At 46.2% G+C, this 12,053-nt stretch overlaps 1 protein-coding gene across 1 annotated transcript; it reads left to right on the forward strand.

Moving 5' to 3' along the window:
- Nucleotides 1–6,360: 6,360 nt before the first annotated feature.
- Nucleotides 6,361–7,917, forward strand: LOC119300388 (serine/threonine-protein phosphatase 7 long form homolog). The gene is made up of 6 exons (XM_037577364.1): nt 6,361–6,759; nt 6,835–6,945; nt 7,044–7,206; nt 7,281–7,436; nt 7,589–7,700; nt 7,907–7,917. The coding sequence occupies exons 1-6, from the start codon at nt 6,431–6,433 to the stop codon at nt 7,915–7,917; spliced, it is 882 nt and encodes a 293-aa protein (XP_037433261.1). The 5' UTR covers nt 6,361–6,430.
- The last annotated feature ends 4,136 nt before the right edge of the window (nt 7,918–12,053 follow it).

A 12,053-nucleotide genomic window follows, 5' to 3' on the forward strand; every position in this document is an offset into this window, starting at 1 on the left:
ATGCACGACGGTAGGTAATCACCGTTAGATTAAATCCCTGCATGATTACGGGACGTAAGATCCTACTATCGTCCACAAGTCGTCCATCAGATATCGTGTGTGAAGCTATTCCGTTTTCGGATGAGACAGTGGCTCAGTCGGCAGCAGGGCAGAGCAGCTTCGGCCACTCTACTTCTCGGTGGGTGCACGGCCGGGGTGGCGCATACGTACGGCGTGTAGCGGTTGGCGTGTGGAGCGAGGACCCTACTGTCGCCGTCCGGGAATTTAGATTTTTTGTCCAAAAGGACCCCTGACCAACAGAATTGCCAAAAAAGACCACATGTCAAAAACATTGACAAAAAGGACCCCCTCAGCGGTGGCGGCAGGCGCGGCAGGCGACACGTGGCACCTGCCGCCATGCGACGAGGCGGCGGGCCCAGCCGCCACCGCCGGAGGCGGCCGCGCGGGAAATAACCGTGTCAGCACAGTGCGCCGAGCCGGGACGGAACGGCCAGGCCTGGTGGGCCACGCCGCCACCTAGCGAGGCGGCCTCTGTGGCCGCTGTCGGGCGCGGGCCGACCAGTTGTGATGCTCGCGGGCCCCGCCTGTGGGCCAGGCCGCCACTGCAGGAGACGGCGACACTGCTGCTGCACGCGCGACAACGGCGCAGACAGCGCTGATTCCCGTGCGGCGCTGATTCTGGTGGCGCAGATTTTCATGGGCGCTGCTTTTCCCAGCTCCTTGTTTTGCCTGCCACAAGTTTCGATGATCGGATTTCCGCCTAAACTTTGTAGTACTGATTGCTACGTAAACGACACTGATTAAAGCTGTGCGTGATTCTTGCTTCCGTCTATTTCTCCAGCCGAAGCGACAGCACTCAGGCGTTGTTGTTGCTGCGTATGATGAGACACCGCGATGCTGCAATCCGATGCCGTGGTAGGTGAGTTCTGGCTTGTTCTGCCGACAATACAGTGGTCCTCTTCTTTTTAAACGCACATCCGCGACTCCGTGCGCATACACTCTCTCTCGCATATCTCTGGTTGCCTCCTCTACCTCTTAGCTCTCTCTGAGCGCATACATAGACAGAAAGGAAAACTAGGTAGCCACTTTTACTCGTGATTTTGGTCGATTTGGAGTTTGATTTCGAAGATGATGAAGTTGAAGAAAAGTTAGATTAAGGTAAGATCTATCCATTTTTGTTGGTTTCGTTCACATGCATGATGTTTTTGTTCTGTTTGATTAATTCTTAAGTGTGTATTCTCTGTTGTTTTAAGCATAATTTTAGCACTTGAAGGAGTCATTTGGAGTCATTTAGAGCTTGAGGAGTAGGATTTGCGTTGCGAAAGTGAAGTACGAAGTTGAAGATCAAGGTATGAGCTTTGCAATACATTTATTTATTTGTGCATGCAGGGTGGTAATTAGTTAGTCTTTTAGCTCGTCATTAGCTATGCGATGTTAGTGCGTAGAGGTTAGAAATAATTTCAGACGACAGATACAACATTTACAATATTTTTTATTGCATGCGGTATGTTATTTCATGTGGTATGTTATTTTATGCCGTATGTTTATTAATAAGTCTATAGTTATGTCGCAATAATCTAAATTTTATATGTTAAGATTAGGTGCTAATGTACTTAATGATGTATGTAATTAGGTAAAATAATTCATCTTAGTAACAAACAAGGAGGAGAAGACCTGATTGAAGAAATTGTGTTTCCATTTTGTTAGCAGGAAGAAAAATCCGTGTGTAATATTGATGTTAATGTGATAACAGGTTGACTCCGTTCATATAGTACTGGCGATGGATATTTATTGGAACTATTTTGACGCTTAATTGCATTCGCAAGCACATCCATATTGGAGCTAAGGTAAAAAAATGACACTGTAATTTTGTTAATATTTTTTTATTGATGTACTATTGTGAATAATGTGCATGTTGCTGTAAATATTATTATTTGTAGATAAATGATTGTTATCGTATGATGTGAAAAAAATTATATAAAGCCGAAAGAAACTAAATGTTTTACTCATATGATATTAAAATGTTATTATCATACTATTATGTTTACTGGTTGTTCGGATAGCGAGTAATTACCATGGGTTTTGTCATAACCTGTTGTAAGAAAAATAGTTTTTACTAATAGTCGTTAGAGAAAAAAGAGAGTTTTAGTTAATGACCCTCGTAGACGAGTTTTATTTGAACTATTTGGACTCTTAATTGCATTCACAAGCACATCCATATTGGAGCTAAGGTATAAAATGACGCCGTAATTTTGTTAATATTTTTTATATTGATGTACTGTCATGCCGCTGCAAATATTATTATTTGTAAATAAATGAATTTTATCGTATGATATGAAAAACATTATATCATGCCGGAAGAAATTAGATATTTTACTCATATGATATTTAAATGTTATTATCGTAATATTATGTTTAGTGGTTGTTTGGATAGCGAGTACTTACCCTCAGTTTTGTCATAACCTGTTGTAAGGAAATTATGTAGAAAACCATATTTTACTAATAGTCGTTTTTCCAGAAGCTAAGTTTTTGCATGTTACGAGAACTATTTTAGGATATTTTTGGGGTAGTTAGAGAAAAGCAAACAGAGTTTTAGTTTGTTACGCTCGTAGACAAGTTTGAGAAAAATAGATCTTTAAATACCCGTTAACCAAACAACCCCTTAAAGTCTAAGCAAATGATTCTAAAAACAAACCGAATATTTATAACAAAAATACGGTTATTATTTTAGTCATAAGATATGTAAATGTTGTCATCGTTACTAAATGTTCAGTTACTAATTATTTGAAATGTAAACATGTATGTTGGTTAGGTACTATGGAAAATTTAGTAGTGTACTATGGGAACGTCTTACGCGACGGTCCATGCGGGATGGATGTGTCCTTCTGCGAGTCGACTACAGTAGTGGTGAGAGACATGGTCAACGTGGGTTACGCAGCTGTTAGAAGGTGCATCCGAGCGGTGTTTGACCCAGTGATGCAGGAAAAAAAATGACAATGGAGGCCTTCGTCGTTGACGGAGGAAATGATGGGACAGTTGCCCGTTGGGGTTTGCGGCCTGTCACAGGTGATCGGTCGTGGGGGTCGTACATGAGGTTTGCAAGCAATCCCAATAACTCAATGTATGGTCAGCCGATGGTGTATGTGGAGTTCATTTCAGTCACTGATGTTGCCGGATGCAGTAGCAGGGGTGGTGAGGTCGAGTTGGCCATCACATCAGCCCCTAGCATCGACCCACCGGAACCGACGGGCGGCCAGCCTGTGTATGACACAGGATATTGGTCGGCGGCCGTTGACATGAGCGAACACGTGGAGGGATTGCCAGAGGCGCTAGATGATGATGATCATTCTTCTGCGTCTTCGAAGTCAAGCGGAGAAGAAGATGTTCCTCCTCAGAGGGCGGTCGCGGCGGCACTGCAACCTGGGTTTTTACAGGATATGAGCATCACCAACGAATTTCACTCTGCTTCTGGCCTAGGAGCGGGACGCCTGGAGGTTGGGCAAGTTTTCCCAGATAAGAAGTCTGCTTACCAGGCAATGGGTAGCTATGCAATCGGCATCCACCGCCAGCATAGAGTGAAGCAGTCTGATAAAAAAGAGTTGAAGGTCATATGCATCCACACCGCGAAAGGTTGCCGCGGAAGAGTTCTCGCTAGACTGAAGCCTGGGGTATGTCAGTCATGGCATATCACAAAAATAGTGGAGCATACCTGTGAGCAAACTGGGACTCTTTCAGATCACTGCAATGTGACAGCAAAATTTGTGGCACAGACGATGGAAACAATTGTGCAGGGAAGTCTCAACATTAGTGTTAGGGCTCTGCAAAAAGATGCAGAGGATCTAATTGGATTCCCTGTTAGCTACAGCAAGGCTAGGCGTGCAAAGGAAAATATATTCAAGAACTTGTATGGTACCTATGAGGAGGCATATTCTTATGCCCCTAGAATGCTTCATCAAATAGCAAGTGCTAATAGGGGGACTCAAGTTTGGCGGAGAGAACGTCCAAACCCAATGAACCCGGGTGAGCTAATCCTGGACCGCTTATTCTGGGCATTCGCCCAGACTATACAAGCCTTCAGGCACTGTCGCCCGGTATTATCTGTTGATGGTACCTTTCTCACTGGAAAGTACAAGGGCACACTATTGGTGGCGATTGCAGCGGATGCAAATAATCAGCTTCTTCCTATTGCATATGCATTGGTCGAGAGTGAGAACAAAGATAGCTGGTTGTGGTTCTTGAGCTGTGTGAAGATTGGTGTCGTGAAAGAGCGTAAAGGTGTTTGCATCATTTCTGATCGCAACACTGGATTATTAAGCGCTCTTGAAATAATTAAGGCGTCGGAAGAAGAGTGGGGCTGGCCCGATCTAGAGGGAAGGTGGTGCATGAGGCATTTGGCAGCAAACTTTTACTCCAAATTCAAAAACAAGGATTGGTTCAAGTTATTCAAGAGGATGTGCATGCAAAAAACTGAAGCCAAAATGAATGCGATATGGGCAGGTATCAATGGTGAGATTGACCGCGCGGCCTTGCCGCAGAGAGAAGACCGGAGGGGTCGTAGGACGGCCATAAATTTGAGCCAGTGGATCACCGAGAATTGCCCTCATTTGGAGAAGTGGGCGCAGGCTCACGACACCGGGGCTCGGTATGGAATAATGACCAGCAACATGTCAGAGGTGTACAATGGTGTTCTTAAAGGGGTGCGAGCACTGCCTATCACAGCCCTAATTGAAGAAACTTGGAACCGGACCCTGTCATACTTTGCAGACAGGGTCACCGTCGCCAAAGCACAAGTTGAATTGAACAAGCCATGGTCCGAGAAGATGCAAAGACATCTGGACGAGAAAGCAAAGAAGTCCCAAAGTCATGGCTGCAGGAAAGTGGACGCACTTAGGAATAAGTGGGAGGTCAATGTGCGAGCCAAGTACGTTAAGGGTCACCACAGAGGATCAAAAAAGCAAGCTGTCACCCTTGGCTCAACCTCCTGTGAGTGCACTTGTAACAAGCCCAAACTTGAGGGCTACCCTTGCAGTCATGTGCTCCGGGCGGCTGCTGTTCAAAAAATCAGCGTCGAGCCATACATATCGCCGTACTTCAACATGTATAATCTGTACAACACTTGGAACGGTGAGTTCTAGGCTTGGGGCATTGATATGAACTACAAAATGTTGTGGCCAGATGGGCCGAAATGGGTTCCGAACACCGACTTGATGAGAACCGCAAAGGGACGACATCAGTCTAGGCGTCATCGCAATGACATGGACCATAGCCAGATGAGAGAACCAAGGCGATGCCGCGTTTGCAGGTGTCCTGGACATTCACGCAAAGACTGCCCGTATCGAGCCAACAACAACGCATGATGTTGATATATATGTACTCGCCATGTCTATTTATATTTCTACTCGTTATGTGTACTTATATTGAATTTAAATTGATTCTCTTTGTATTATTGTACTCCTGATGTTAACTTCAGATAATTAATGTAAATCGTATCTCTTTGTATTTTTTAAGTTAATTTTGATTTGCATTTGTATTTTTGTCTTCCTCGTAATTTATATTTATACGTTTGTGTGCAGGTTATGGGTGAAGTGCCAGTGCTTTTGCAGGGGCCCCATGACGCCGGGCACCGTTGCCACCTATTTTTGAAACCAAATACCATGATTATCGGCCTTTCAGACTTCGAACCATAAAGAAAACATGGCTAATACACAATCATTTCCTTGCTCACCTTGACGCTTATGGACTACAAGGTTTTGCTAGGCTCACATCATGCGACGACCAAGTACGTTCGGACCCATCCCTTTTGACATCCCTCGTTGACCAGTGGAGACCTGAAACCCACACCTTTCACTTTCGTTTTGGGGAGCTTGCACCTACACTGAAAGATGTTTCTATGATCACTGTTCTACCAATTAGAGGTGAGCCGGTAGTCTCTCCACGAGTGTCTCCATCTTGGACATTAGATATAGCAGCCCGTCTTGGGATGGAAATGCCAGAATCACAACGTTCTGGTAACCCTCGGGGCATCCCACTCGTCTGGCTTCATGATAACTTTCTTAATTTATCTAGCTTCGCCAATGAGGAGACGAGAAAAAGACATCTGTTTGCATATTTGTTGTGGCTCCTCGGGAATCTATTTCCAAATTCACATGGGGACGTTGTTGTCCCTGGTCTCATCTACATTGCAGAGAATATGATAGATGAACCTTTACCCGAGCAGCCAAAATACAGCTTCGGTTCTGCCATGCTATCTCATACATACAGAGGCTTGTGTGATGCCACGCAAAAAACCTCTTTCGCACAAAAAGCTCCATTACTTTGTGTCGCCTATGAGTTTCTACAGTTGTGGTCCTGGTAATACCTCCCTGTAGGACGACCTCGTATAGTACAACCCATATACCCATATGACTTTGGCGAGGGTGCTAGCGCAACTATGGCCACCAGGTGGACAAAGGCACGGAAACGTTGGTCTCCAGATATTGCGAAAAATTGTTACCCTATGTACCACCAGCAGTTTGAGATACTTGATGAGGCAGAAGTCACATGGAACCCGTGGACTCAGGACCAGCTAAAAATGGTCTTTGATGCTCGACACTTCACACCAGACATGTTGACCGATAGTGCATTCTGGCTGACTCGCTGCAACTTATTGTTCCTGTGGTGTGTTGAACCTTACAACCCAGAGCGTGTAATGAGACAGTTCGGTCTCTATCAAGAAATTCCACCACCTTTTCCCAGACGTATCGACGAGGAAACACATAAGTAAGATGTGACATCCCTAAATAGTTAGTGTCATTTTTAATTTACTAAACTCACACTTTGTTACATAATTTGCAGGCTAACCAATATGGGCAGGGGTTGGAGTTTATACGATTGGAGGGAAGAGAACAGTGAATGGGTACACAAGTGGACAAATGAAGCGCTAGCAGATATAGTGCGTCAACTTAGGTATATTTTATGTACATTATTTTTTTACGATGATCATACGATGCGTGAAGATGCTTTGCTTTCATCACAACGATTTATGTAATTATTTAATTTTGCAGGCCGTACGATGGAAGTACAGATCAAGCGTACAAGCAGTGGTACTGCATGAACACACGTGCTAGCCTGGCCAGTCAGCCAGCTACTATACCAACACATCTCACACAAGAGGAGCAGGCGCGGAGACATGTTGAGCTGCATGCAGCTTACTATCGTGACCACCTGGTAATCACTTGTAACTTTTTTAGGTCCATCATTTTATAATCATTTGAACTAAATAACATCCAAATATTGTTCAGCTTGAAAATGTCAACGAAGTAGGGCAGATGGCTACGGATAGCATGCCGGCCCAGGGCCCATATCGCAAGACATTCCAGAAACTTTTGCAACAATTCGTGGCAAAGAAGTTCAGATGCGGTAGAGGCGACGGCGTTGCCACTGGAGCATACATGCCGGTAGCGAGGTCAGCCAGACCGAGTGTGGCACCGTCGTCCAGACCGAGCGAGGCGCGTACGAGCCATGAGCAATGGGGGAGGGTCCGAGTACTAGAACGACATTGCCACGACATGACTCATCTCTGCCACTGCATCGCTCTTCTTCGATGCAGCTTCGTCAGGGGCAGACATCTCAGGACCATGGCACGGGCTTGGATTCGATGCCTGAGCAATTTCTTTCCCCTAACCCATATGCGTACACAGGATATGATGCATACACCCAAGGTGAGGGATCTCAGCCGTTTCTCTCCACGCGAGGGATCCCCATGCCCGAGGAGACTCGTGTACCAGATTTAAACCAGCACCAAGTACAATGGCCAGACAGTATAGGAGAGGGATATGCTCAGGTAGTCATGTTTACATTTCAATGCATTTACAATGATATCATATATTATCTTCTAACAGTTTGCTTAAAATGTTTCTATGTGCAGGACACACCTGATGTTAATTGGGGCGATGAGAACACCCAACGCGGCGTCAACATAGGCCTCCGGGGAGCATCACATGATCATGGCGTCAACACAGGCCTCCGGGGAGCATCACATGATCTTGGTGACACGGTTACATCATTAGTTACAGAGTTCTTCGGAGGGGATGTTATTGGCCCATCTTTTATCCCCCCGGAGTCACAACCATACGCCTACAATTACGCTTCAGGTTCGCAACAAGGATTCGCGACTCCACCACCTACGCAGGACTCGCAGACACATGAAGCCGAATTGGAGTACGGCCGCGGTCTTCGTGTGACCCGGCCACCTAATCGCTTGTCGCCTTCCGGTCGTAAGGAAAGGCCAGGTGGTCGTCGTAAAGTAGGGTGATTCATCTATGCACGTGCGCGACCCATTGTATCTATATATGTGTGTATCAGACTTTTCGATTTGAACATCTATGTTTGCTGAAATAAAAATGCACCAGTCAGGAACAACTTTTCCCGCCTATATCTCCCGCCATACTATCCCGCTCCATTCTTTTGCTTATGTTAGGCCGAAATGAATTTTTTTTAATATTTTGGCTGATGAATACTGTGCAACCATTGCCCGTCTTAGACATTGAAAAAAATATTTTCAGGCAACGCTTTCCCCTCAATATTTTCCCGCCAACGCTTTCCCTTCATATGTTCCGCCATCCGTTTTCTGCCAACCCCTTCCCGCCATATCTTCCCGCCACTCGTTTCCTGCCATATGTTCTCGCCAACCCTTTCCCGCCATACTGCACTCGTTCTTTCCCGCCATTTTCTCCTCTCTACCTATAAAACCCCCTTCAGACGGAGTTGGATAAGCATTCGAGTGTAGTGTAGTCGAGATGTCCCATTATCCTTTCGATCGTAGTTTTCACCCTGGGATGAGCAGGACTCTTCTGAGGCTAGCTACCGATTTCAGGATGGACAATAGGATAGTTCCATGGGACGAACTCACCGGTAGTGACACCATAATGAATGAGTTGGCTCACCAATTACGTAGGTGTGGGTGGCCTGAAAGGACCTATGAGGAGGTACGTAAAGAACTTCTTAGGTTGCGTGCAAGGTGGAAGAATGTAGTGGAGCCGAAGAGTGAAACTTTCAGAAGGACTGCAGAAAAGCATCCATTTTTATGGACTGAGGAGAGCGAGGATGAAGATGATATCTTCATGCCGCCGCTTCCGGGTGCTGCATCATCAAAGGGCAAGAGTTCTGCATCGTCTAAGGGCAAGAGTACTGCATCCTCGAAGAGCAAGAGTTTTGCATCGTCCAAGGGTAAGAGTTCTACATCCTCGAAGGGCAAGAGTTCTGCATCGATGGAGGATGACGATGATGCCTTCATGTAGTTTTATTCCAGTTCTACCGTTTAATTCGGATGTACTTGCATTATTAGTTTGTACTCTGTTATTGTAGGGCATTATGTTCTATCTTAATTTTATTTTGTAGTTGTTGCACGATGTTCGATATTAGTGGAGGGAAAGAAAATGCCACTACTTTATTCTTAAACTATATTTTTTTCCATTACGACACGGCATAACTGAAAATAAGATACATTGTAGGAATATACCTACATTTAACTCCTGAAATAAAGCTACATTAAAGTGCAGAAATAAAGATACAAATGATTGCGGAATTTTAAATACTACCACAGGAATCTACTGAGTCCAGCGTGGATATTTTCCTTTTCCATCGCCAGCTTCTTCTGCTGCCTTGGCCTGACAATCCCTTCCTTCTTTCTCTGCCTCTCTGCCTCACGAGCCTCCTTTCGCTGTCGTTTCTGCTCCTCCATGCGACGAGCCTCTTCCCTGTTTTTCTTTCCCATTTCCTCAAAAAAACGGTGTTGCTCCGCATATTATTCTTTTAACTCTCTCTCTTGCTCTGCTTTCTCCTCAGCTTCCGCCTTCTCGCGTCGCTCTTCCGCAAATAAACTATTCCACGCACGGCGACTTCTTTCATGAATCTCAGTCACTGCCCAAGCCGGCTTCTCCGTGTCAATCTAATGATAGTACATGCACAGAGGCGGAGGAGACTACAACAAGAAACAAGAATGTTACTAAAGAATCAATGAAAATACCAACAATATCTATTCGTGATGGTTAAAGCATACTGGAGGCTTGTCGTACTCTGAAATAGCTACGGCAGGATCTTCCTCATAATTGGCGCACATGAAAAACTTCATGCCCAACCAATCTGAAAAATCCGTCACCTCCTTCACCTTGCAAAGATCGCCACACCAACACCGCAGGACTGCCACCCCAGGAGGCAAACTTGCATTCTTCATTTCCCTCGGCCTAATGCTTTGATCCGAGCAAGGCAAACTCATACCGACTGAAAAAATGTGTTACACACTTTGCGCACTGGCAATTTCTAGGATGGCTGGACGAGAGCCTCGGTGCCTCCTTTTATAAGCTCAGACGATAAATGATGGCGAGAAAATTAAGCGAGGATATTTACGATCCCTGTAGTGTCGGCACAACAGTTTCGCGTAGCCTCGGATTCCCAGTGCCATCGCATCCGCTGAGGCAAAAGAAGCAAAGGCAGGATTCCCGGGCGAAAGAACCAAAAGCGGCCATATTCCCGCGCGTCGGAGTCACAACCATCAAGCTCGCGCCTCGAAATCAGCGCCGTCTGCGCACTGTCGCGTGTGCAGCAGCACAGGACGTGCCGCCTCAGCTAGTGGCGGCGTGGCCCACCCACTGGGCCCGCGCGCAGCAGGCCTTGTCGGCCGAGTAGCGACAGCAGCGGCGGCGGCCGCCTCACCCGGTGGCGGCCGGGCCCGCCTGGCGCGGCCCGTTCCGTCGCGGCACGCTGGCCTGTGCACGCACCATTATAGCCGGGCTGCCGCCTCCTGTTGTGGCGGCCGGGCCTGCCGCCTCACGGCGTGGCGGCAGGTGACACGTGTCGCTTGCCGCGCCTGCCGCCACTAGTGAGGGGGTCTCTTTTGTCAATTTCGTCCGTAAGGGGTCTCTTTTGTCAATTCCAGTGGACAGAGGGTCTCTTTCGACAAAAAATGGGGAATTTATATGCGCACCTGTCTCGCTCGCTCGGTCGCTCACGAAAGGCAGTCGTTAGCAGCAGCGTCGCGGTGTACGCAGATTTTTTTGGTGCTCGCTCGATTGGAGCCGCCGTTTCGTTTTCAGCCCCGTCACCTTCGCCGATCGAGTGAATTCGAGAGAGAGCGTAGCCTAATTGCACGCAAATCAGTTGTCAGTCAATCATACCATGGATTTGGCATTCTCCTGGATTATGCAGAGACTAGTTTTTAATGGTAGTATAAACTTGCTTTCGTTCGTCAAACCTACTACCATGCACGGTTTGTGCCATGCTACAATCCGGTGTAGTGGAATCACTAGTATAAAATACGTCCTTATATTATGGAACGGAGGAAGTATACTAGTATCATGCATATAATACTGGTGTATGATACTACGGGTTTTTTGATTCAAAGGATTCTCAAAAGATTTTGGAGCATTCTAATTCTTAGAATTTTTTTCCATCTTGGTTGTTTGATTTGAAGGATTGTAAACCATAGAAATTTTTTCATAGGATTCATTTGCACTAGATTTCATAGGAAACACCCCATCCACTCAAACTTGCTTAAAAGAATCCCGCGTCTTTTCTATGCACAATCAAACACTCGTACAACCCTATAGAATTCAAGACGACATTCCACTCTAATCTCATGTTTTTTCTATTCCCGCGTTTTGAAAATCCTATGAATCAAAGAGGCCCTACCTTCGTAACGGATTGGAGGAGCTGAGAAGTAGCCACTGCCTGTCTTTAATTACATAAATACTTATGAGTACCGTATGTACGAGTGCATTAGCGTGTGATTAATTAGATAAAGCAATGATTTGCACGGTGATAGACGAGGGTTTAATCAGTGGAATCGGGGAGGGGTGGCGGGCGTGCGTGCTTGCCGGCGACGCCAGACGCTGCTGCGCCTTTTCTCGCGACCCGACGACGATCGACCTATCTGGCCCTCACCCCTCAGTGGCAGGGACCCGTAAATAACGAAAAGATTCTGCCTCCTTCTCCACCGGCGGTGGCGTCCTCTTCCCACTTCCCACCCCAAGCCAAGCTCTCCCCTCCCTCCCAACTGCCAACTCAAAATCCCCCCC

The sequence above is a fragment of the Triticum dicoccoides genome, chromosome 5A, assembly GCF_002162155.2.
Source record: "Triticum dicoccoides isolate Atlit2015 ecotype Zavitan chromosome 5A, WEW_v2.0, whole genome shotgun sequence".
NCBI classification, from domain to species: Eukaryota; Viridiplantae; Streptophyta; class Magnoliopsida; order Poales; family Poaceae; genus Triticum; species Triticum dicoccoides.